We start from the raw sequence: 26,325 nt of genomic DNA, 5'->3' as shown, positions 1-26,325 counted from the left end.
ATAAATCTCATACAAACTCAAAATTGATTTACATACTTATCTATTGATATAAAACAATTTACAACTTGATCTAGATGAGCTCAATCAAAGACCAACCCTTTTCATAAAAAATGCAAACTCATATGTATATATATTTATAATTAGGGAACACAACCCTAAGAAAATAGACATGGTTGCCCTATATTCACGAAGAATTACCATGCTCATGACATATAAATCATGAGAGCAATGCAAAACTTCAAATAGTAAAAGCCCAATAGTCTCGTGACTGCTATCCTATAAGAAGCTTTTATCTATTTATATTTAGTTTTGTGCTAATTTCGAAGGAATGACTTAATACTATTAAAACTATGTCATGTCTCTTGCACATTATACATAAATTTAAAATATGAATAGTGGTCTACAATCAATCTATAAAAATAATGAATATGCCAATATTCAATATACGATAACATTAACATCATTCTACCAAAATAGACACAAAACTAAATGAAAATAACTCTGAATTTGCTAATTCAACCAATACAAAATCCATTAAAATTAACTCAAACTAGAACTTTTCTAAAGTGCCCCAGTAAAAAATTCATCAACCTATAACAAAACATAGAGATAATAGAGGTACGATAGGTGATTGCATTGCTATACATACATACATACACACACACACACACACACACACACACACACACACACACACACACACACACACACACACACACACACACACACACACACACACACACACACACACACACACACACACACACACACACACACACATATATAGCCAAATACAATTACATATAAATATACACTGCCAAATAAATTCACAAGAGTCTCAGAAAAAATTAGGTCTAAGTAGGTCTAACCCAATGTAAAGCAAAGACAAAAAGCCCCAAAAAATTTAGTCAGACTAAAATATATCCTAGATCAAAGTCCGAAAGAAACATATACATTGCCAAATAAACCCACAAGTGTCTCGGGTATAATTACGTCCAACTAGGTCTAACCCAATGTAAAGAAATGACCGAAACCCCCAAAAAATTAAGCCAAACTAAATATCTCCTACATCAAATACTTATAATGATAGTGAACAACAACTCAATACATGTTACAAAATCAAATTTAGCCAAACCATCCACCAACAACAACTAGATACAAGGAATCCATAATAAATTTTAGCCAAAAACACATAAATATTTCACCATCTATACATCCTCCTTACTGCAAATTCCCGGTTAAAAACACCAAGGAAACAAAACAAAGGATTCTAAGAATGTATAACAATAAGGGCTTGTAGAACTAGAAAATGGTAAGGGTTTATACAACTCGAACACAACAAGGGTTTATAAAACTGTAAAACAGTAAAGGTTTATAAAACTAGCAAAGTTTCTCAATCTATATGACAAATTCTTATGAAATAATAGTGAAGCTTGAACAGAATAAGTTAAACTTGAAGGAATGTGGGTTATTTATAAAACTTGAACACAATAACCCAAGTTCTTTCAAGCTTCATTGTTATTTCATATGAATTAAATAAAACTCCATCCATTGTAAAACAATAAGGGTTTATAAAACTCGAACACAATAAGGGTTTATAAAATTGAAAAACATTAAAGGTTTATAAAACTAGCAAAGTTTCTCAATCTATATGACAAATTTGAATATGAAATAACAGTGAAGCTTGAACAAAATAACAATGACGCTTGAAAGAACGTGGGTTATTTAAAAAACTTGAACACAATAATCCATGTTCTTTCAAGCTTCACTGTTATTTAATATGAATTAAATAAAACCGCGACTATTGGAAAATAGTAAGGGTTTATAAAACTTGAACACAATAAGGGTTTATAAAACTAAAAAAAGTAAAGATTTATAAAACTAGCAAAGTTTTTCAATCTATATGACAAATTCATATGAAATAACAGCAAAGCTTGAACAAAACTAGACAAATCCTTGAAATTTGTGTGTTTATCAACACATATTGTAGCGCTCATAAACACAACTTATATAACCTTCACAAAGAAACCACCAATGATGAACCACACCAAACAAATCTGAAAAAATAATTGCACACAACGAAAAAATGTAGCCTTACTGAGAAATTATCCTCACCTGGTTTGATAACTTCACATTAGTAAACAATGCATACAAAAAAATTCAAATCGAAAATGCAAACCAAACGGTAAGCTTATTGCAGACAAGGAAGAATGTAGCCTTAGCGAGGAAGTATCATCACTTGGGTCGAAGACCGTTACAATGTCATTGCCATGGAGGTCGAAATCGTTGAGCAGGTTCATGGGGTTGCAGAAATGATTCATGCCATCCTCATCGCCGAACTCTGCAACCGCAACCATTGCGGAGAGTGAAGTGAGATTGGTACCCGAAACGAGCGACATGTGGTGTTAGGGTGAACACGTACTGGTGTCTGATTGCATCAAATGATCGAGAACAAGTAAGAAAGAAAAGAAACTGAGATTGCTCAAATGGTGATGAGTTGGGAGCATTGAATGCATAGTTTTCTCGGAAAATGCGATGAAAGAGGTGGAAGCAAGGTGAAGGGACACAAAGTAAATGGCAGTGTAAGGAAGACTGTATGGTGATGACGAAGTGTAAATGTGGACAAGTGGGAGATATGGGTGGCGAAATGCCTTACTACCACACGACGTGTATGTTTGTTTCAGACAACATGCAAGGACAGTTGCTGGGGTGGGCCCGCGTAGGCTTAGGTCGATGGACCAAATCGACCAAATGTGGACACCTTGGACCAATCACACGAAAACACGTGGCATATGGAGACGTAGACCCAAAAAAATTATATGTGTAAGTTCCCAACATGACAATCCAGGCATAAATTGATCTTGGGGGTCGACGTGGTAGTCCACGTGGACGGGCAAAGTTAGGCTGTGCACGTATTGGCTCCCCTCCCCTAGTACCTAGAACAACTTTGATGAAATACATATTCCTCTATTCTTGACCCTCAATCAAAAAGATTTTAGCTTTAAGACTTGTGCTCCTATCTAAAGATGAAATAAATCTTAAAGAAAAAGCAACATGAACATTAATACATTTCACCATTACAAATTCAAATATGAAAAATGTTCATATAAAATAAAATAAAAATGACACATTGTTCAGCCCTCCTTTTCCCATGGGCATAGTTAATTAAGGCGATGGTAAAGAGTTGAAGAGGCGTTTTAAGATCGAGCGCCTCCGGTCACTCGAAATTAATATTTAAAGCCAAGGATTGAGCAAAGTTAGAGATAAAACTGAGGGCGAGTGAAGCTGAAGAGGGTTTTAGGGAGATCAGAGAGATATGGATGCAGGCAAGAAGAGAAAGCTCGCTCACCAAGGCAACGGCGTCAGTCTCGACCCGGATGAATTGCACGCCCTTTTGGAACCCTTAAGCAAAGAACAGTTGCTCTCTATCATGGTCAATATGTAAGTGCATTCATATCTCTACTTAGTTGGCAGGGGACAGAGGGAGAATTTGTGCTTGGAGGTTAGGCTAGGCCAAGGTAGGTTAGGTTAGGTTAGGTTGGCAAAGGCAGAATGAAATGATGCCCTAACCAGTATTTACGGCTCAGAAACTACTTGCCTACAAGCCTTTTCCTTCGCTAACTAAAGATTCAACAACATCTTCGCTTCACTCTTATGATTTTTTTTGTTTGTTGGAACTCCGTAACAAAATCCGATGCTCCAGTGCATTAATAAATTTGCTTCTTTGAGTAAACCTTAAGGATCGAGGCCCGAGGGCTGTCCATTTCATCAAATTTGTCCAGGGAACATCATCATGTAGTGTTGGACTATGCGCTTGTTAAAAGTTGATCTCTGGTGGACTTTATATGAACAAGTATCTTCACCTGTAGGCCAAGGACCGCTTGACACCAGTGACTCATGGGGATGTGTCCCTGGGGTCCAGGGAATGTCTCGAGGTGTCCTAGATGCCCTGGGTAGTTGGGGACTAATAGGAGACAAACCCTTTTCAGAACCAGACAGCCTGCTCCATTTGGTGCATAAAAATAGGAAAGGCTAAAAGAAAGTTGTAAAACCCTCTATAAAGAGAATAGGTCGATGATTGTTTTTGGTAATAAAACATATAGCATTGACGTTATAATATTTTCAGTTGTGTTTAATTTTTTAAGTTATTTACGTAGCCATCCCTTTTCTGTCGTCAAACTTAAGCAATATTTTTGCCAACACTAGTACCGCTTTTCCTCATACCAAAAATTTGTAGAAACACTGTTTGACACCCTGTATGTTTTAGTGCAAGAAGGTAAAAGATAACCCAGAAAGGAGCAAAGGTGGCTGTTTTTCAGTTTGCTTGCTATTTATGGTTCAGTTTTTTGTACATGCTTTATACATTGTCAATTTATTGCCGCTTATTTTGTTTTAAGATCTTTTGGTTGTATTTTCTTCTTTTTGTTAATTTTCAGAAGGTTTTTTTTCTTTTTCTTTTGTTTGTTTACCTCCATGGCTTTCCCCCATTGGGCACTAAAGTTGGAGAAAATAGGTTATACCTAGGTATTTTCGTATTTGCAATGTATTATCATATCTGCCATCCTCTTCGAAATTGCTCACCAACCAGAACATCAGTTTGATTGTAATGAATTATTTTAGAGTGGTAATATGATTTATTTTCAACCAATATCTGAGCCTTGTGCTGTGGTAGAAATTTAAACACATCGAGAATACTAATGTATAACAAAGTCCCACCATGATGATATGCTCTGTGTAGATCAATGGATTGCAATTAAGAAAGTGTCACATCGACCAAAGAACAAATGCTATCATAAATATTCTTCCTAGCTTACATATTCTACTTTATGTCTATTCTTGAACTTTCCCCTTGTTTGCCTGTGAATAATATCTTTTTGAATATGTAAGGATGTCTTTTGTCTCCACAACAAATATCAGGTTACCCAATTTCTTTGGTGGGAACCATCTTTTATCCTACTGTAAATGATCAAAACTTTTAATACGTTTTATATTTATTGTGCTGTGATTCTGGATTCAATTGCGTATAATATATTTGCATCAACTTTTTGGATCACACTCCATGATCCGTCATTAGGATGAGAGAGCTGTAGAAAGAAAAAATGTATCATGGATCGTGGAGTGTGATCTGAACCATTGATGCAAATAATTATATGCAGTTGAATCCAGAAGTGGACTGTGGAAATCTAATGTCTCTGACATTTTATATTTTACAACATCAAGCTATATTTCAGATAATAGCTTACACTTAAAATTATGGTCTGATATGTTCTCTCTAGCCGGATTTTCAAGTTTAAGGTTCAGACATTGAAGCCTATCCTTGTATAGTGTTATGAACTCTGGTTGGCTGTTTTTCTTTTTGATGAATGGATTGACTGGGATTGCTTGTCATTGCAGAGGTTCCTCAAACCCTGCAATTGCAGAAGAAATTAGAGAGGTTGCAAGCAAGGACCCTGCTCATCGGAAGCTGTTTGTGCGTGGATTGGCTTGGGAGACTTCTTCTCAGACTCTATGTGCTGTGAGTGCATGATGGCATGGTTAACTGTTATTGGTGTGCATTTTGGATGAAGTTTTGTATTTTCTTAATAGTGGTCACTCCTTTCAATTTGAGATTTGTCTAGGTGATGAAATTTGATTGTTCCGTTTTATAATCAGCTCCTATCCAGAATTTTCTGTGTTTGCCAGTTTTGATTCTTCTGTGAATTTTCCTTGCTTGCCTGTTTCTGACGCTCTGCTGTGTATGCATTGGTTATTTTGTAAGCCTTTCATTAGAGGTCTCCCTTCATCTGTCAACATATCAATTTTTAGGACTTTTATTGTATAGAGAATGTGTTAATTGAAAATATATGAGTAGTCTCTTGGAAAGGTAGCAAGGAGAGGGTGAAGAAAAATATTAATTTATTCTTTTGCACCTTTCAGGCTTTTGAACAGTATGGGGAAATTGAAGAAGGGGCTGTCATTATGGATAAGTCAACTGGAAAGTCAAGAGGATTTGGTTTTGTCACATTCAAGCATATGGATTCGGCTCAAAGGGCTTTAAAGGAACCTAGTAAGACGATTGATGTATGTATTTTCATTTTGTTAGCACACTTGATTTATAGCTTTAATTCTGTTTGTGTTCTTTGTGAATAAATCCTATTGAACTGTATCATTATTGAATTGAATAAATAGATAAAATTTGTAGGTAATGAATTTACATGTTTCCAATACAGTCATTATGAACATTTATGAGAAATTGATGCCTCATTAATTATAATTTAGATTGATATCCTTTAGAAAATTGATGTTGACATTTAATGTTGTCATGATGACAAAAGGCACTTGATATACAACTCAACTCTTCTGACCAATCTGCATTGATATCTTATGTGCTGATATATAACAATTCAGCGATTTTGATTATCCCCATGTTCTACATATAATGCTGGCAAAGATGCTGTTTCGAAATGATACATCAACTTAAACATCTTGCCATTCCACCCGGTATGCAAGGAAATAGTTGTGGAGAGAAAATCTTGAGAACGTTGCATATAATGCACTTAGCAACCTATGAAATTTCTATGCAGTATGGTTCTTCCTTGGGGATCTATTTTCCTGAGAGTCATTCTTATAGGGCAGAAAATATAATTTACATAGGAGTATATTAGGTGGGAAATATAAAGGGCAAACATGTGGGTCGATGTAGTAGGCTCTAGTTCTGAGCTTGAAATTTGGAAATAACAAATAGAAATGAGATTAAAATTCTACTTATATCTACTAGTTGTGTCAGTTCCCAAACTGCCTTTTTCTTCAATATGTATAGTATATGCAGTCATCTCTGTATCGGTTTTTTACTTTTTTAGCCTAAACCAATTAGTTGTTGGAACCTCCTTGCAACCATCAAGAGTATATGGATTGAACAGGATCCTGGATTCATATTGAATCTTCCATTGTAATGAGCATGTTGAAAAGTCTTCAAACTTGTGTTTGCCTATCACATATTGTAAGAAGTTAAGTTGCAACATGTGGGATATTGCTAGAATATTAATGTTGTATTGTGTGGATTTATCGTATATTCAGATGCATGATGATGTAGTTGTGTAATATGCCTGTATTTACCGTGTGGATTATCCCACATAGACTGCCCCCTATAGGTCATTAGTTTAATGATGCTACTTAAAGAGCTCAGTTGTACTATGATTGTATACTATGAATACAGAGAGTTCAAATTTCAAACAACAAACAAATGAAGCATAGAGTACCTAATGCACTCATCTTAATTTGCATGTCTATGTAGTGAGCCTTTTCTTTCAGTTATACAGGTCCTATGTAAAGTTTTATTCCTGTTAGATATGAATAAAAAGCTATTTTAATTCGCCAATCTCTTATCCTAATGAGAAATGAAATATATAACAAGAAGTAATTTAATCTTGTCATCTTCAGACTTTGAAGTATAACAAGAACTCTTCTGATAGTGAGTTTATAACAATATGATCTTATTTTAATCTTGAATGATCAAAAATATATCTGAGAACAGCAATACATAGGTAAGTCAAGAAAGAAAGATAAGAAAATGATCACCATCAAAATAACCACACTTCCATGAAGTGAGTTGATTGTTGAATTATTTATATATTGATATACTAGAGAAAGTTGTACCCGCACCATCTGTCATCACTTAGACAATGGAAAGAAAAAATGTTGCAAGTGATCAAGCTGCATTAATGCTCTTATTTCCAAGATTTTCTCCAGTTTTTTTTGGATTTGTGAAGAAGATTTTATTTTATTTATTTTTTTACTTTTTCCGCATACTTGGGTTTTTTTCTTTTTTTTTTTAAATTTTCAAAATTTTTCTTTTCACTTAAACTGATTTTCTGAGCTGCACTAATGCTCTTATTTTCTAGATGTTTTGTATTTTTTTGGAGTAGTGAAATAGTTTTTAATTTTTTTTTTTTATTTTTACTTTTTACATATACTAGCTTTTTAAATGTTTTTTTAAATTTTCACTTAACCTCAAGATGGCATATGGCTGGTTGTTCGATGTGGATTTATATTTACCAGATGTACATAATTCCTGGTAACATACCTTTTTGCTTAACTAGATATTTGTTTGTTTTGTAGATTCTTTTATGGATTTTAGTCTACGTGCATTTGTAATCAATTATATTTGTGCATCATCATTTGTTTTCGATTTCACTGCAATGCCAAAAATTGTTTTTATTTTATTTATTTTTTTACTTTTTTCACATACTTGGTTTTTTTCTTTTTTTTTTTTTAATTTTCAAAATTTTTCTTTTCACTTAACCTGATTTTCTGAGCTGCACTAATGCTCTTATTTTCTAGATGTTTTGCATTTTTTTGGAGTTGTGAAATAGTTTGTTTTTTATTTTTTCATTTTTACTTTTTACATATACTAGCTTTTTAAATGTTTTTTTTTTAAATTTTCACTTAACCTCAAGATGGCCTATGGCTGGTTGTTGGATGTGGATTTATATTTACCAGATGTACATAATTCCTGGTAACATACCTTTTTGTTTAACTAGATATTTGTTTTGTAGATTCTTTTATGGATTTTAGTCTACGTGGCATTTGTAATCAATTATATTTGTGCATCATCATTTGTTCTCAATTTCACTGTAATGCCAAAAATTGTTTTTATTTTATTTATTTATTTACTTTTTCCACATACTTGGTTTTTTTCTTTTTTTTTTTTCAAATTTTCAAAATTTTTCTTTTCACTTAACCTGATTTTCTGAGCTGCACTAATGCTCTTATTTTCTAGATGTTTTGCATTTTTTTGGAGTTGTGAAATAGTTTTATTTTTATTTTTTTATTTTTACTTTTTACATATACTAGCTTTTTAAATGTTTTTTTTTTTGATTTTCACTTAACCTCAAGATGGCCTATGGCTGGTTGTTGGATGTGGATTTATATTTACCAGATGTATATAATTCCTGGTAACATACCTTTTTGTTTAACTAGATATTTGTTTTGTAGATTCTTTTATGGATTTTAGTCTACGTGCATTTGTAATCAATTATATTTGTGCATCATTATTTGTTCTCAATTTCACTGCAATGCCAAAATTTTTTTAATCTTATAATTTGATCTGAAATTGAATCAGTCCAGTTAGTTAAGTATGCTAGTTTATCCACAAATGTTCTCATTGAAGCTAACCCCTTACGCTTAAAACATCATGAAGGCCCTTTCTCAAGAAATTGACTGAAGTTAAAAGTTATAATGTCCCCACTTTGAAATATAATTTAATAATAAAGAATAATAAAATTAAAATATTAAAAATTAAATTATAATTTAAAGAATAATTAAATATAATTAAGAAAATTTAATTAAGTTAATGAATGGTCAAAAGACATGGAAGGAAAAGTTGTGACTCCCTCAACAATGAGATATAGAAGGGAGAAGAGAACCTCATTTGAGAGGGGGATAAATTGGAAATCAGAAGTGCAGATCTGATTGTGAACGGTTGTGTCCCTTTCAAAGGGCAGAAATAATGAAGAGTTGCACTCTTTCAAAGGGTGCTAATGGTGAAAGGGTGTGTCTCTTGCCAAAGGGCATACGTGATCAAGAGGTGTGACCTCTCCCTCACATTGAGAGATATAAAGGAAAGGAATCAAAAGCATCCAGTAACATCCCCATGAGTCAGATCAGATCAGAACTGTTATTTACAGGCAGTAACATCTTTGTTCTTGGTGGTATGCATGGGAATGTGTTTAATAAGTATGCTTAATATATGAAGCCCGATAACATTCTTATGCAGAATTAATAGTAATATTAATATGACTGCAATATGTATGAGTCATACTTAATTTCATATATATTCATAATACATAAGAAATTAGTAATCTTATAGTTTAAATCATGTTATTACTGTCAGTATTTAAGAAGATGGGAATGAGATGTTCCAAAGAGGGGCAGTCTAAATCCAAACAATAGGTTAAGCCCCAAGATATGGTGGGGATCAGTGACCCATAAGCCTTGAGGGTATAGACCCAAGATAGGTAAGCCTTGAGGGTATAGAACCAAGATAGGTAAGGGCTTGGATCTATAAACTTTGAGGGAACCTATTGCACCTGGTCTCTAAGCGCTTTGGTAATGTACATAGACCCGTCTCCCTTAAAACTGAAGTAGTAGCAGGGTCTGATATCTATATTAAGAACTATGGATAATGAAATTAATCATCTAATGAGGAAAATAGATAAGCAATTGTTAATAACTAATAAATTGAAGACTATCAATGACTGGCTTCATGAGTAGTCTCTCAATCAATTTGAGTAAATTGAAATAGATTAATTATGTTAATCATGTAGGGGACATTACAGAAATTGATAATCAGAAACATAGAGGAATATGTAACTAATGAATCTGAACACACAGGGAATTGGACCTAATAGAGGGAAGTGTTTTTTTAATGGGTTCAACCAGTAATGAAGGCATCTAACTAGTCAAAAACAATTGAAACTGTTCCTGTAGAGCAGGTTTACTCTAATTCAACACGTCCTAAATGGAATAGAAGTAGAACCAAGATTTGAGAGCTCCAAAATGTGTCTGATATGTTACTTTTGGTTGCTATGACATTTGGATTTCTTTTTATTTATTTTTAACTCTTACTGTAAAACCTCCAAGAAAGATCATTGCATTCATTTATTTCATTGGCGTTGTTGAAGAAAGTTGGTTGTAAAAGATTGTATTTGTTCATCAATTAGGGTGGTATGTCTGATGAGTTGGTGGAGCATGATAATGACAGATGAAATCTAGGTTTGAGCAGAGAAGGCCTGAGTTTTCAATGTAGCAGCTGTGCACAACAGCAGAGCATGACAACAACTCTCAGCAAGAATAGGGTGCAACATGGGACTTAAGCTGGTTGAGAGACACAAATTTTTTAGAGCCACATCTGTAGAAGGTACATTTAGAAGAGGAGAGGTTTTACAACTGTATAAATTTTATAAAATTTTAGGGCTTTCTTTTAAACAAAAGGTCTATATAAGTTCAAACTTTGAAATCAATTAAAATATTTCTTTGTATTGGGTTATGGGACAACAATTTTGTTATTTTTGATGAATCTCCTAGTTTTGTAGCTTTTTGTAAAACTCAGTCTATTTTTTCTTGAAATGTCAGGAATCTAGAAATGTTCATTTCTGAACTTGCAAAAATTCTTGTGAAAAAATTACAACCCATTGAGTCATAAAATACTCAATAGTTGTGAATACTGTGAGCTTGATAAGATTGTGCTGAAGGAGGAAAAACAAAGCATGATCTAGAGGACTATGAAAAGAGGAATAAAGAATCTTTTATGGTTCTGAAGTTGTCTAACATAGATACATTGATTATGAAATTTAAAAATGCTATTGATGCAATCATGTCCATTATATAGTCTGGTAGCCTACTCCATTTGCTCATTGAGGAGGTCCACTCTGATGAGGAGAATCCTTTGATATAAGCCCCTGACCTTATCATAGGGGAAGGTGTTCGACCCATGCACTAGGGGAAACACTATATGTTCTCTGTGGTGGATGAATAGGAAGTAGTATCACATTTCAGAGTGTATGGGAAATGTAGAAAAGAGCGCTATAAGTGTGTGACAACAATTTGATCTTAGTAATTTCCTATGGGAGAAAGAGGGTGATCATGAAATTGATCTAGCCATGAGCAAGTGGAAGAGAGCCCCATTAGGCTTGGATGGACTGAATCCACAAATTAGTATTTCATAAAATGATAATCATGATCAAATGAACATATGCATATTGCTGGGTTTTTTTTCCTAATACTACACATGCTTTGTCAGTAAGAATAATGGATGGATGTGGTCATAGATCATTGGAGAACAAATATATCTTTGGATGTCATTATGTTCAAAACTAGAGAGTTGAATGTAGTTTATAATAAACAATATATGTTATCTTCAAACAGATTCAAGAAGGTTAACTTCTCAGTAAGAAACATGAAAAACATAGAAGATCAGAAAGTAAATCTACTGGCTTTTCAAAATATTACAAATAGAGAAATTCAAGCTCTCAATAAAGCCAAATTAGCACAGGCCTGGAACTGTAATTATTTTTTAATCATCAACGACACATGAAAGTATAAACAGAAAAGCTGCATTCAATAGGTAGTCTCAACCAATTGTGTTAAACATAATCATGCTATAAAAATCTAAAATTCTAGAAATTTAATAAGGCTGTTTAAACAGTGATCTTAGTGGGTATGCTCTTTTTGCAATATTGAATTGCACCCCAAGAAATAACAGAAAAATCACACAGTCCACATCCGGGTGGTTTGAGTTAAAACAAAATTGCCACTAAATTGCATGTTAATTTCCATCATAGTCTTCTTTCCCCCATCAGCCAACCACCACAGGTATTCGTCACAAACCTTGTCTTTGTTGAAAAGAAATAGTGACCAAGTGCAGGCAGCGGCTGTGGATAGTTTTCATGGGATGAGGATGCAGACCAGAGATATTATTGAAACAATGATAAATCTGTTGTATTAAAGTAGCAAACATCCAGCTAAAGTCATCAAAGTCAGAAGCAGGTTGAAGAGCTTGGAAATCCAAATTAGGAACTTTCTTATTGTTCAGTCTTGAGTGATGAAAATAACTTTCTTGTAGTCAGAGTCCATGGCTTAGATAGCCATGGAGTCGGCGGAATTGAGGGACTATTAAGAGCAACATAGATTTTAGAATCTATAAACAAACTTGAGCTTGCACAATTTGTTTGAGGACCTTACTGCCAATAATAGGTGGAAAGAAGTGACCTGTTATCATCCTATCTTGAAACTAGTGACTTTTATCATGTCTTGTCCTTTTGCATGGTTTAGTAAGAAGTGCTTGAGCTGGATGTTAGTAGAGGTTTTAGGGGATATGGCTTTTATAGAATGAGTGCTCCATGGAAGTCTGGGAAGTATTCTAACCACAAAAACTGAAAGACTTAATAAATTGGAGCTAATACAATAAAGCTGCATTTGTCTTTACATTGATTTGTTGTAGGAGCTGAGAAAATTACACTGTTTGATGTTTTCTAAAACACATCCTCTGTTGTAAGGCTTAGGAAGAAATGTAGGGCCAAAAATCAAACAAGAACAATATAGAGGGGAGTGGGTGAAAGACCAACCTGAAACCAAGTTTGGTAAAGAGTTGTTACTCTTTACCATTGTTTTACCGTTTCATACTCTTCCCTCCACAGTTGATTACAATTTCTTTCATGCTCATGTTCATTAGAAGCTGAGAAAATGGCTTGTTCCAAATGCTTTCTGGAACACAACATTGCTGTAGGGAAAAACGTTCAGAGAGCAGAGGATGTAGAAGAGATTCAAGAACAGTTTTTACCAGACATTCATCATTCAATTTGCATGAGGGAATTTAGATCTCTTCATCATACAAGCCCAGGGTGAATTGATGTCAGTTACGAGGGTTGGTTGCATGCTTGAAAGTGGGAAGAGAATTGAAGGAATAATGAAACATAAATCACTATGATACTCAATACCCAGTGAGTCCAAAGAAGGAATAAATAAGAATTCCTTAGTAAGAATGTTTAGGTGCTATTCTGTAATTCATGGTTATAATTAGCTCCTTTCATTAACAATAACCATCATAAGGTCTTATTTAAGCCCAAGATTGGGAAGAACCTCCTCTTTGAAAATGAAATCCTGATAAATGTTGAGGTGGGCATCTTTCTTACCTAAGATTTCCACAGCCCTTTTAACTGAAGGAAGTATGATGGTGCTATAGATGTCAACCTTTTCAAAAAGCTGATGGATGTCTGTAATAACTATTTGTTTAATTTCCACTTCCTTCAATTCAAGGGTTTGTTTCAATGATCACTTTAGAGAGATTGTGGGACATGGCTAAAATTAATCCACACCAAATAGGCAAACCCTGCACTGCATCATTGATAGTCTCACCTATAACTCAATAGAAGCAGTAAATGACATTGCCACCCACATCCTGATGTAAATTTTCAGCCCTTGTAGCATCAGAGTTCTATTGGAGGTCCCATTGGTATTAATTCTGATCCATGCAGAATCAGGGAGTAAGATCTAGTCTTCTTTATATTTATTCCCTTATTGTGGGGGGTAGGCCCAATTTGCTCAAAATCAATTTCTGTAAATTGGAAATAGCAAGCCGAGGTAGACCAATTCAATGCTGATATGTTGACAGATTTCAGAGTCTGTTTCAATGATCACTTTAGAGATGGTAGGACATGGCTAAAACTAATCCACACTAAATAGGCAAACCCTGTACTGCTTTATTAATAGTCTCACCTATAACTCAATAGAAACAGCAAATGAGATTGTTACCCACATCCTGATGTAAATTTTCAGCCCTTGTAGCGTCAGAGTTCTACTTAAGGTTCCATTGGTATTAATTCTGATCCATGGAGCATAAGGGAGTAAGATCTAGTCTTCTTTGTATTTATTCCCTTTATTTTTATCTTTTTGATATCATGAGATAACCCAGCAAGACCCATACCAGTGACCCAACCACACTTTGTCTCGGTCTTACTTTTTTGCCAAGCTTTGGGGTATGGAGGGGGCGAGCTGAGGTGAGAATACCTTGATAGGCGAGAATAAGGGGGTTGAACAATGAAGCTTCTCTTCTTTAGATTATTCAAGGATAGTAGTGAATCAAATGTATTGACCTTAAACTGCTCTTGTCAGCTGCCACTTTTGTTCTACATTTCTCTAAGGTCATGAAGCTTCCAAGTTTGGAGAAGATTGTATCATTTTTTGACTGAAAACATCCCATCTTCATAGCTCCACTCAAGTTTACCTCCTAGGTCATTGGCCCTATCATCTATCAAAAAGATCCCCAAACATTTCGTGATTAGCTTACAAACCGTTGAACAGGCCTTTCTGATATAGTTGTCCAGCCAATCGTAAGTTACTAACTTGCCTTGAGGGATGAAGTCTGCCACCCACTTTAGTTGCCACTCGTTAAATAGCTTAGGATGCTTAAATAGAATTGGAGGATAGTGTTTTGTCATTCCAAAATAAGTCACTTATAATTTTTTTTTCTCTGTTTTTTAATCATTTTCTAAATTTCAGAGCCATACCTGGTGGCTGGATGATGAAGGATTTCATCTTTTGCTAGTATATTGCATTATTTGGCAAACAGAATTAAGCTGTAAAGTTTGGAGGGTTTCTGGCACCGTCTCCAATCAATTTGAGAGAGAACCACATATGCCAAAGGTGCCATTGAGTTTGGATTGACACTGGATATATGCACCATGTATGATTCCCACTACATAACAGATCATCCCTAGGAGGGGAGATATTTGTAGATATATGCAAATCTTATTTTTGACAGAAGAGATACTCTTTCTTGGCTGGAAGTATTATTTTGTCCACCAGTCTACAGCCTATAGACTATTTTACTATTTACTACAGTAAAATAAAATTGCGGGAGACAATCCCTCCATACAAGAAAAATACAAGTACCACTCGTCCAATATCTTTAAACTGAGCCCAGGCAAATACCAGAAGAATTAATTAGAAAATAAAATGCATATGTTTATGCTACTCTGTTAGTAATTACTTAACTTTTTTCACTTAACTCCATATTTTATGAGGAAACAACTTGTCTGTTGAAATGACATGGGTTGAAATCATATATACATTGTCAACTAGATATTGTCTCAACCAATAACATGTCTTCAGAGCCCAAGCAGAAGGTGGTAAACAACAAACAGATTATTGAGAGGTCAAAGCCATGTTGTAATGGAAGTTGCAATACGGTTCAGTGTGGAAATGAAGTATATAGTGTTGGCCTATTAAAGATCTAGGAATTCTAGATTATGTGATTGCTATCAATTATGGATTATCTTTGTCTCTCTTTGTGGGAAAGATACCAATAAAAAAATCACTACTGCAAATAAAATCAAAGCCAACCGTACTACACAAATCAAGTAACCCCTTAAATCTATTGATAAAACCTCTAAATCTATTACTACTCATTTTTGTGTTTTGATAAAATGACATATTAAGTGATACCTTTCAATCTCTAATTTTATTAATGGCTGGCTACTGTTTGTTGGAACAAAGTAGCTGTACAAAATGGTGAGACATTCTATGGACTTTCTAATATTAATATCAAATTCAAAATTAATCTTAAAAATCAGTAAATTATTTAAATCTAATTTAAATTCTACAAAATTAAGATTCAATTATACAATTAACTAAATTTGTGATTGATAACAGGAAAGTGGTGACCGATGTACTTAGCTGTAAATGCTCTTAACTTTTTTGCAAGTGCCAATCCCTTTTGGAAATAAAATGCTGTAAATGCTCTTTAACTGAAACAAATAATACAAACAAATTTCTTATTAGCAAGATTGCATGAAGTGCAAGCTAAGAGCATATGTCTATAAGACTCTTCATCAATGGCTCAAAACAAGATCTTATGACTAAATCCTATTAAATACTTAAAACTTTAGATATTTCTCCAACTGCTGCTTGCATTTATAGAAGGATGCAAGAAGATCAATGGATCAAAATAAGATGCTTCACCAACGGATCAAACAAAAAGATGAAAATGATTTGTACAAAAATGCCAAAAACTAGCAAAAGTAAATGAAAAATTGGGGTTTTAGTTGGTTCTTGGGCCCTCTTCTCATTTTCCGAACCATATCTACACCATGCTATGTCCCAAATAATTCGTCAGCCAACATAACCCCAAACTGAGAATTAGTGCTGGCACCCTCATCAATGCTCTCACCAATCTTGAAGCCTCTACTACTTGTCTTGCTAATAAAGTTAAGGACAATAGGTTGAATGTTTCTATGTTGACTGCCACATTTTCTCTATGGATTCCACCAATGAACTCTTTGTATTATGCATCCAGTTCCAACAGTACCACATCAACATCATTGGAGATGTACTCTGTAGAGATCACACTGAGAGGAGATATGCTGAAATCATCCAAGAGCATGGGTACTATCTATATCCCAACAAGTAACAGAATACGCACCCCTGTAAGCTTAACATATTGATAGTTTTCCCCCTCACATCCACAGCATCCTGCATACCCAACTTTTAATTTAGTTCCACTCTAGAAGGATCCTTGTTTGGAATCATTCAATAGATCTGGAGATCTCTCAAGTATCAACTGACTCAGAGAATAAGGTCTGCAATCTGATCTTCTGTACTTAGCAACTGTTTTGGTTAACTATCATGTAGGAAGTTTTCCTTACAGTTTTCAGCTAGCTTTTATGTATTATCTGACTACTATTTTTTATGTAATATCTGATTTCTTCTTATTTGCGGAATGATCTCTATGTGCTGATTAAGGCTCTGGTGGGAAGTTTTTGTAAAACATCTTTTTATTACTATTTATTTGCTTTATTAAAAAAACATGCACTAGTGGCCCCATAAGTCTTTGTGTCACTATCTATGGCAGTTTGATATATTCTGAGAGCACTGATAGTGGCATCTTTAACAATATAGAGGGAAAGTTCTAGACCTCTTCTCTCAGGTTTTTATCTTATAAGTCCAAACAGAGGTTGCATAATTTGTGGGGTTATATACAATGAGTACTAGCTGAGCAATAAAGGCCCTAGCACCAATTCATAATGAAGTGGACTGCAGATCTATTAGGGTTTTGTCTAGTGTGAAGGAATTTGATTGGATATATATGAGGGGGCACTAATCAAGGAATAAAGGAAACCACACCACTCCATAACAAAGTCGGCTGGAGATTCAGTGGGATTTTGTTCAATGTGAACAAATTCTTGAATACTAGTGTGGAGTTGCTTTAATGAATGGATAGACCCTTCAGGTAAACAGTATGAGCAATCAGGAGGAATTTCCTTGAGCATCTTGGGAAAGGTTTTTGTAATGATGGTATGGTGAAGGTATAAGTCCCTTATGCATGGGAAAAGAGCCTTCAAAGTAGATTCTTAGGTTCAAACTCCTTGAGACATGATAAATTGTTGAACTTGGATAAAATAATATATCAAAATGCTGAGTGAAGCATACATCATTGAATGAGGCTGGGTGTTAACCTGAAAAGGTGAATTTACTAAATCAGGAAAAGGGGCATGAATGCATGTATGCATATCTGAAATATGAATGTCCATTAAGGAGCTATTTGTGCACAAGCAGCATTTGGTAAAGGGAAAGTAATCGTGTAGCCTGGGTGACATTTGGAAGACAATGGGTTCAGGGAAAAATGGCACCTGCAGTTTCCTCCATTATTTCAATGTGCATGCCCCAACAAAGGGATGTCCTAGAGTGGGAACATGTAATGACTCTTTTTAATTATTAGCTTATGGGAGGCCCATCTTTATTCACCTGATAGACTTATAAAAACATTTTAAGAAAGAGGCTATGGTTTAGTAGCAACATAGTAGCAACATATAAAATAATAAAAAATATTATGGGGGTGTGGGTTTCCATAAAAGCTCTTGGAAATCCCCAGGGCTCTTGACATCTTCCTCACGACAAATTCTATGGCAAGAAATTATTGAGGAGTTACAAGTTGGTATTCATGACAAAGGGGGCTACTTTGGGGAAAGAGTCATTAGTTATTCAATTGCTATCTTTGAGAGGTAAAGTTGGGTGTTGGAAATTTGTGCTCTGCTTGTGCTATATATCGAGGTGTTTGGTTGCCTTTGAGACGATTGTCTATATATTCATTTTTTTCTTTCATAGTTTGAGTCTTGGTTTCAGCTATAAGATTAGAGGACGAAACCACTTTTGTTCTTGGAGATTGGAGGATTAAACCAATTTTGTTTCTTGGAGATTGGGGTACCAAACCTCTTTTGTCCTTGGAGATTGTAGGACCAATTTATTTTTGTTTCTTGGAGATTGGAGGGCAAAAAGCCTTTGATTTGTTGAGTCCAATCCTACACAGATAATCCTACACAGATGTTGGATTTGTACATCAAAGATTTGTTTGGATTTCAACATATATTTTGGTATTTGTGGAAACTTTTAAAATTTTTGAAGCAATATTTGTGTGTTATTCTTTAAAGCTTAAGCATATTTATATTCATCTTCTAGACATTGTTATTATTGTAAATAATATATATAAAACTCATTATTCATCTACCGTATGCTATCACCTTGCTTGCCCTTACAAGATTTAGGTGACTAGAACGTGGTGAATTGGTGATCAAAATGTGGTTAACATTTTAAATTAAAATTTGTTGAGGATATTATAGGACATACTGAAACACATCTCCATTTTGGGGGGGGCATCTTGGGATGCCCTGCTGCCCCGTGATAGCATGGGGGACCCAGGCATCTGTCAACTGGTTCCGAGGCACCAGGTGCATCCCAACAGGGAAAAAGCAGATTTTTAAATTTAAAAAAACATAAACAAGAAAATAATGAACTAAAAAGTTCTGACACGTTCTTTTCCAAAACCCTAGCATACAGGGTTGGCATGAGTGTAAATGCAGGAGCTAGATGAGTTTAACAGTTCCAGTTATGAGGCACAGCTTATGCATTGCCCAATTAAATAGATTAGCCATTATATTTTGTGTCAGTCTTACTTCGTAGTATTGTACTTGCTGAATAGTACAAATACTATTCCAAATGCAGATGCTAGTTGTTGATCATTAGATCAATTGATGTCAAATTTTCAATATTTGTATAAATTTCATTTTGTTTTACTCATTGTTTACATTAATGATAAGTTAGAACTTCTCTCTATGTAATTTAATTTTTTTTTTTGTATTATTTTGGTAGCCACTCCCAAATATCCCCAGAATTTGGAATTTTTTGTTGCTGTCCATGAACTCAGAGGAACACTGGGAAGTAGTAATTATAATTGTTTTATGCTACTTTTCTCTTTAGTCTCTCTGGTTATAACATCATGGACTGTTGCTATCAAGACTACTACGAGTTTCTTAGCTTCTCTGGACTGAAGATTAGCCTTGGATCTGAGACTTAAAAACCTTTCTGAGAATGTCCAAGGTCTCTTCTATGCCAACTGACAGATGGCAGTTTGTAACCAGGAATACAATTTTAAGTTTTCAATTGAAAGTTTTCTGTTGCTTGTATTATCACTTGCTTTATGGTCTTTTATCACTTGTATTTATTGGATGGTTTTATATTTTACAACTCAAATGTCCGTTTTTCAAAATTGCACCCTTTTGGATTGAGACTTTGTTACCGTGAAATTATTATTTTGGCCTGCTATTACTTTATAAGCTTCATTTTTTCATACTTTTTTTGAGGGTTCAGACAAATGAGTTTGCATTGTGATTTCATTACTATTTTAGTTTTTACTTTTTTAATGGTGTACTTGATATAAATTTTGTAGGGTCGGATTACTATAACCAATTTAGCAGCAGCAGCAAATTCAAGTCCTGGTCAAACTGGTGATCTCACACAGAGGAAGCTTTATATTGGTGGTCTTTCATATGACACAGCTACTGATAAACTGCTGGAGGTTTTTTCAAAGTATGGAGAGATAGAGGAAGGTTCTGTCGCATATGATAAGAATACAAACAAATCCAGGTTACATACCCGTAACATTCTACCTTTTTGCTACAACGATGTGGTTGTTTTGTTTGGTTCATAAAAGGGCCAGTTATCTGGCTTGCTGTGTTAATGCTGTGTTATATATGTCGTGGACAGGGGATTTGCATTTGTGACTTTTAAGACAGTAGAAGCTGCAAAGCGGGCTCTGAAGGAACCAAACAAAACCATTGATGTAAGTTATAGGATTTTTAGCAACAGAAATGTTGATCAGATTGCTTGTAGAGGAATCATTGGAATTCATGGTATGTGCTTGGCATGCAGGGTAGAGGGGTTAATGTAAAACTTGCAGCTGAGGGTCAGAAGGAGAAACCAACACCACAACCGGCAGCATCTCTGCAAGCACAGCCACATCCACAAATACAGACAGGTTATGCAACTGAGTATCCAAGTATGCTGTCATATCATAGGCCAGTACCACAGGCACCGGCTTCTGCACCCCTATCAATTGGTTACTCAACATATCCTCCAGGTCTATCTGCATATGCTGTTCAGCCAACTCCATATGCAACACAACCTACATATGGAGGGCTTTCATCTGCTTCTCATTATGGAGGTCTAGGCTCGGCAGCACCTTACAGCTCAAGCCAGTATGCAAAATATGCAACTTCCTTGCAAACTCCGCGTGTGGTTCCATCTGGATTGCATGCTAGTGCTGGAACAGGAGCCAGTGGAGGCTACCCTTACTATGGTTCAAGTGGAAATAGTTTTTAGTTGAATCATATTCCATTAGAATTCTTCTTTGCAAATCCAGTAGTACTCTGAACTTGCAGTTCTACTGGTCCGAGACCTGTATTTTCTTTTTAACTCAGCGATTGAATTCTGTTTCATCGGATCTGTAGTGACAACAGCCTACTCATTTAAATTCTTACTTTGACGGTAGGCATTTGTAATCATTAGTTGTGATGGTAAGACGCAAACTGATTGCAAGCATGGTAGTTTTGAACTTCAGAAAATGCTGTTTTAGTTGAAATGAAATAATGTCATGTTTTCATCACTTGTGATAAGTAGAAATTTTAGTCTGATCATTTTCTTTTCTCTGGATGGATTTGAAGAGTTAGCGATGCAATGATCGCTTAGAAAGTATGCGATTGAAACATAGGTGCACTTCATGATTGGTGCTTTGCATGGTGAGGAAGATTGCGGTTATTTTATCAATATTCCTAGATCCAAAAGCCGAGTCCGCACTAAGTTTGGCTGTTTTCTCATTTTTGGTTGACTTTTCATATTTAGCAAAATCGACTTTCTAGTGTTTAGAATCAGTGCTTAACAGATGCTTTGTGCCTTTCGGAAAACTTGGATTCCTAAAACTTGAACGGAAGGTATAATTGATGAGATGGCTATTAATTTTCCTGGAATGGTGTTTTAAGCATTTTAAATTTCCTATAATTAATAGCTTCAATATATTTGAGGTGGCTTCATGCTGAAGAGCTTGTGCTTTTTAAACAGGGGACAAATATGAATCCCGAGGGGGAAGAGTATGCAGGCTTTGTATAAATGTTTAATGAAAAGCACATTTTTGATTATTTAATTATTCGATACAATGATTAAAAATAAAACGCAATTTTATTAAATTGCAATCCAATTTGAAAGGAAAAAGAAAATGACGTGCAATTTGAGTCAAAAAAATAAAAATGAAATACATTCTCATCAAATAATGGTAGTAGCGAATATTACATAAATGATTAGTGTTGTGAATTTATTTCAAAATTAAATATTATCGAAAGATTGGTGTCGTATCTTTTAATAAGGAATTATTAATAAATAGGATTAAAGTAAGTGTATTCTATTATATTTTTAATCATTTCAAATCAAATAGTCAAAAATTGTTATCATTTCAAATAAAATAGTCAATTGTTTTAATTTTAATTAGTTCTATATAATGATGCAAGTGCGATTTAGGTGAAGAATAAATTGTACTCTTGAAAGGTATTTTTAGTGTTTAATGTCTTTGGGTTATTTGAAAGGTATTTTTAGTGTTTAATGTCTTTGGGTTTTATATATATAATATTTGAAGCATGTTATTTTGATATTATTAGAGGGATCTATATGTTCCCTGTGTATAGAGTATAAATAAATCATTTACAAATGATAAGATTGACAACCATAATTACATAACAGACTTTTATGAGGTCAAAGTAGTAGAGAAGGAAGTAACAAAAACCTCACGCTCAAAGGGAAAGGCTATAATCTGACTCTAAAATATAGAAGCATAGAAAATATCTTGAAATAATAGGGGCTAAATGAATTGAATGAAAAAGTTGTGAATAGCTCAAAGGGAAAGGCTATAATCTGACTCTAAAATATAGAAGCATAGAAAATATCTTGAAATAATAGGGGCTAAATGAATTGAATGAAAAAGTTGTGAATAGTTGAGACAAGAGACTAGGAACCTAGAGCTTAGTAATACCATAATTTGCTACACCATCCCAATTTAAGCGAGAATGCTAAACGTGACAATCCAACTTTGTGCTACAAATTTTCCACCCACAACCTTTAAGCTGGAATGCTAATGAATGATTTTTGTTATGAATTAGAATATTCATAAATGCACTTAAAACCCCCAAAGTTGCATTCTATTAAGATACAAACATTGCCCTCATCACCCACACCATCAAAGTTAAATTTGAAAAAGCCCTTAAGAAGTAGATTTGATAATTTTCTAACAATTTTACAAACTCCGACCCCTTGAACAAGGATATCTTTTAAAACAATATTAACACAAATATATTTTTAATTGCATTTATTATAACTTTCTGTTTGTTTCCTAATAAGTTATGGCAAAAATTATTTATTGTCCTTTTCTTGCTCCTTGTAGTAGCTATTGTCTTAGTGATATTATTACCACATTGTATAAGTGAAAGAGAATGAAATTCCTTTTGCAAAAATCTAGGGTATATAAAATAATTAACACAAGTATTCATAAATTTCCTCATATAAAAGAGTTGGGAGTGATAAATGTATTAAAATAATTGAATAAAAAATCATACTTAAAATTTTGATGAAATAACACTGACACGTGGTTCAAAATGATCCATTATAGTGTAGAAGTGATACTTGGATGAATGCTTTGAAATTTTCAAACTTTCACGACTATGTGATTCATACACAAGTGCAAATATGACCTCTAAAATATCTTGGGCGTTCATGCTTAATTTGTCATGAATATTTGAATTTTCTCTAGCATAATGACTAGTTTGGTGTGCTTAGGAGTTTGTACACTACAAGGATAACTCCTTCCTTGTGTCAAACACCATAAGGATACTTTGATATAGTGAATACATGCTAGATGACGATGTAATATAAGTACTTTGATAAGTGTTTTTTAGTAATTAGAAAAGTACGAATGTGAGCTGAGACCTAACCCAAGGATGATTGGTTGGTAAATGAACTAGGGTTGCCCCTTTAAATACAAATCAAAGGTCCCAAATGAAACATTTTGTGCTAATTGGGAGAGGAGGATTGGACCTAAATTGAAGTTGAAAATTAAAAGCTTAGGGGTCACTTTTCACAATTAGATGTCATTGGGAGTGAGTGCATATAAAACATATATAAAGATTGTGTTATTTGTCAACTTTTAATAGAGAACAAAGTCCAAAATGAAGGGTAAAGTGATAGCTATGCAATTTTCGTAAGTACATTTTGCCCCCACTTTAACTTGCACATAAACTAAACTTAGGAAAACAATTTGAAATAATTTATTCAAACATTCATAAATTGGAGATAAATAAGGATATAAATGTCATATGTTGGAACACACTCAAAGAATGAATGCTAGTGACCTTGTATTCCCCCCTTACAATTAGTTGCATCTAAAGAATGCAAGTAAGTTGGATGAGATTAGATATGTAAAATAATGTAATATAGGGATACTAAATAATTATATGGAAACATCATGGAACACCATATAAATATACTAAAGGCATGCTCGTGAAAGCACACCTAATTATTGTAGCAAGATGCACCCAATGTTGTCCCAAATGTCTATATAAAAAGTAACCATGATTACTAAATAAGAAATATCATAAGCACAAGTAGTGTAAGATATCATCATACCAAAGATTTGTTAGAAACATGAATGATCATTGTAAAACACGTGACATAAGAAATAAATGTGGTTAGCATAAACATGATCAAGTATATAATCATACAGTTTGAGATAATTGAGGTTAGCATAAACATGACCAACTATAGGATTTTATGGTTTGAGCTTGATAATCATGAAGGTTCCTTTAATCATCACATTAGCATTGCCATGCAAGTAACCATTTTCATATCTTGTTACATAGGGTCAACATTTTAGTTTGAATGTTACACATTTTAAGAAAAAAAGTTTTTAGTGCATCCAAGTTAGATTGATCACTTTTTCACACCCTACTTTGTTGCACTCCTAGGTCACCTTTCTAGCCTTAACATGCCCTTAAAACCCTATGCCTTCTTTACCTCTTTTATCTTTTTCTTGCACTGTAATTTTATTGCGACATTTGTTTGCCTAGTGAGAGGGTTATTTGTCCACTTTTAATAGAGAGCATGATACTTGTATCTTTTTCATTGCATAAATAATAACTAGGTCAAACAAAGTCCAATGAAGCGTAAAGTGCTAGGCATGCAATTTTCATGTACATTTTGCCACTGCTTTAACTTGCATGAAAACTACCATGAGAATGTATGCCAAAGTAAAGTTAAGAAACCAATTTGAAATAATTTATTCACACTCATAAATTGAAGATAAATAAGGATATATATGTCAAATATTAGAACATACTCAAATAAGGAATGCTAGTGACCTTACATCCCCCCTTATAATTAGGTGCATCTAAAGAATGCAAATAAGTTGGAGGAGAGTAGATATGTAAAATGATGTAACATATGGATATTGAATAATTATATGGAAATGTAAAGATAACATTACGTAACACCAGAGAAATATACTAAAGGTATGCTCATGAAAGCACACCTAATGATTGTGGAAAGATGCACCCAATGTTGCCCCAAATGGGTATATAAAAAGTAAACATGATTACTAAATAAGAAATATCCCATAGTCTAAGATAAATAAATGTGGTTAGCGTAAACATTATCAAGTATAGGATCATACGACTTGAAATAATTGAGGTTAGTATAAATATGATCAAGTATCATACAGTTTGAGCTTGATAATATGAAGGATCCTTTGATCATCACATTAGCATTGCCATGTAAGTACTCATTTTCACATCTTGCTACATCGGGTCAACATTTTAGTCTGGATGTTGAACATTTTGAGAAAATATAGTTTTTAGTGCATGTAAGTTAGACCAATCACCTTTTCACACCCTACTTTGGCATACCCCTAGGTCACCTTTCTAGTCTTAGCATGCCCTTAAACCCTTGTGCCTTCTTTGCCTCTTTTGCGCTTTTCTTGCACTCTAATTTTATTTCTTTGCTTGTTTGACAACCACTTGTCTTATATGATAAATGTTATGACATTCCAAGTTGACTCACCATAAAAGTGAATGAGATGTCTGGACTTAGGACTACACATGCACTATACCCTTGATGATGACATAAACTGAATTACTCACTCATAGAAAGTCTATTCAAGAGACAGGGAATCCAATGGTTTACCCTCTCTTCACATGGAAGAAGTCTCACAAATGACAATGGTTTGATTGTGTGGAGTGGAGGTTGCACTGATAAGTTCACTCACCTCATGAAGAAGGATTACATAGAGGCAGACTATGGTGTTTACTTATGGAGTTAAAGCCTTTGAAGAGGTGTTGTCATTGTGATTTTGATCTAGTCTAGTGAGTAATTGGCTCCAACTCTATTAATATTGTTAGCTACATAGAGTTGAAATATATTAAGAAT

At 34.3% G+C, this 26,325-nt stretch overlaps 1 protein-coding gene across 1 annotated transcript; it reads left to right on the top strand.

Annotated features, from left to right (window-relative positions):
- The first annotated feature begins 3,199 nt into the window (after positions 1-3,199).
- Positions 3,200-21,472, top strand: LOC131074651 (UBP1-associated protein 2C). The gene is made up of 6 exons (XM_058011313.2): positions 3,200-3,441; positions 5,395-5,515; positions 5,917-6,060; positions 20,258-20,454; positions 20,575-20,650; positions 20,740-21,472. The coding sequence occupies exons 1-6, from the start codon at positions 3,317-3,319 to the stop codon at positions 21,187-21,189; spliced, it is 1,113 nt and encodes a 370-aa protein (XP_057867296.2). The 5' UTR covers positions 3,200-3,316; the 3' UTR covers positions 21,190-21,472.
- The last annotated feature ends 4,853 nt before the right edge of the window (positions 21,473-26,325 follow it).

The sequence above is a fragment of the Cryptomeria japonica genome, chromosome 4, assembly GCF_030272615.1.
Source record: "Cryptomeria japonica chromosome 4, Sugi_1.0, whole genome shotgun sequence".
NCBI classification, from domain to species: domain Eukaryota; kingdom Viridiplantae; phylum Streptophyta; class Pinopsida; order Cupressales; family Cupressaceae; genus Cryptomeria; species Cryptomeria japonica.
Note: the sequence above shows the minus strand (reverse complement) of the source record. Positions and strands in the feature narration are given on the sequence as shown.

What these genes read in the sequence shown, in the direction of transcription:
- LOC131074651 (XM_058011313.2), top strand. Translation starts at nt 3,317, where the DNA reads ATGGATGCAGGCAAGAAGAGAAAGCTCGCTCACCAAGGCAACGGCGTC. An exon ending in AACCTAGTAAGACGATTGAT is followed by an intron (nt 6,061 to 20,257) that starts GTATGTATTTTC and finishes TAAATTTTGTAG; the next exon opens with GGTCGGATTACTATAACCAA. An exon ending in AAGAATACAAACAAATCCAG is followed by an intron (nt 20,455 to 20,574) that starts GTTACATACCCG and finishes TGTCGTGGACAG; the next exon opens with GGGATTTGCATTTGTGACTT.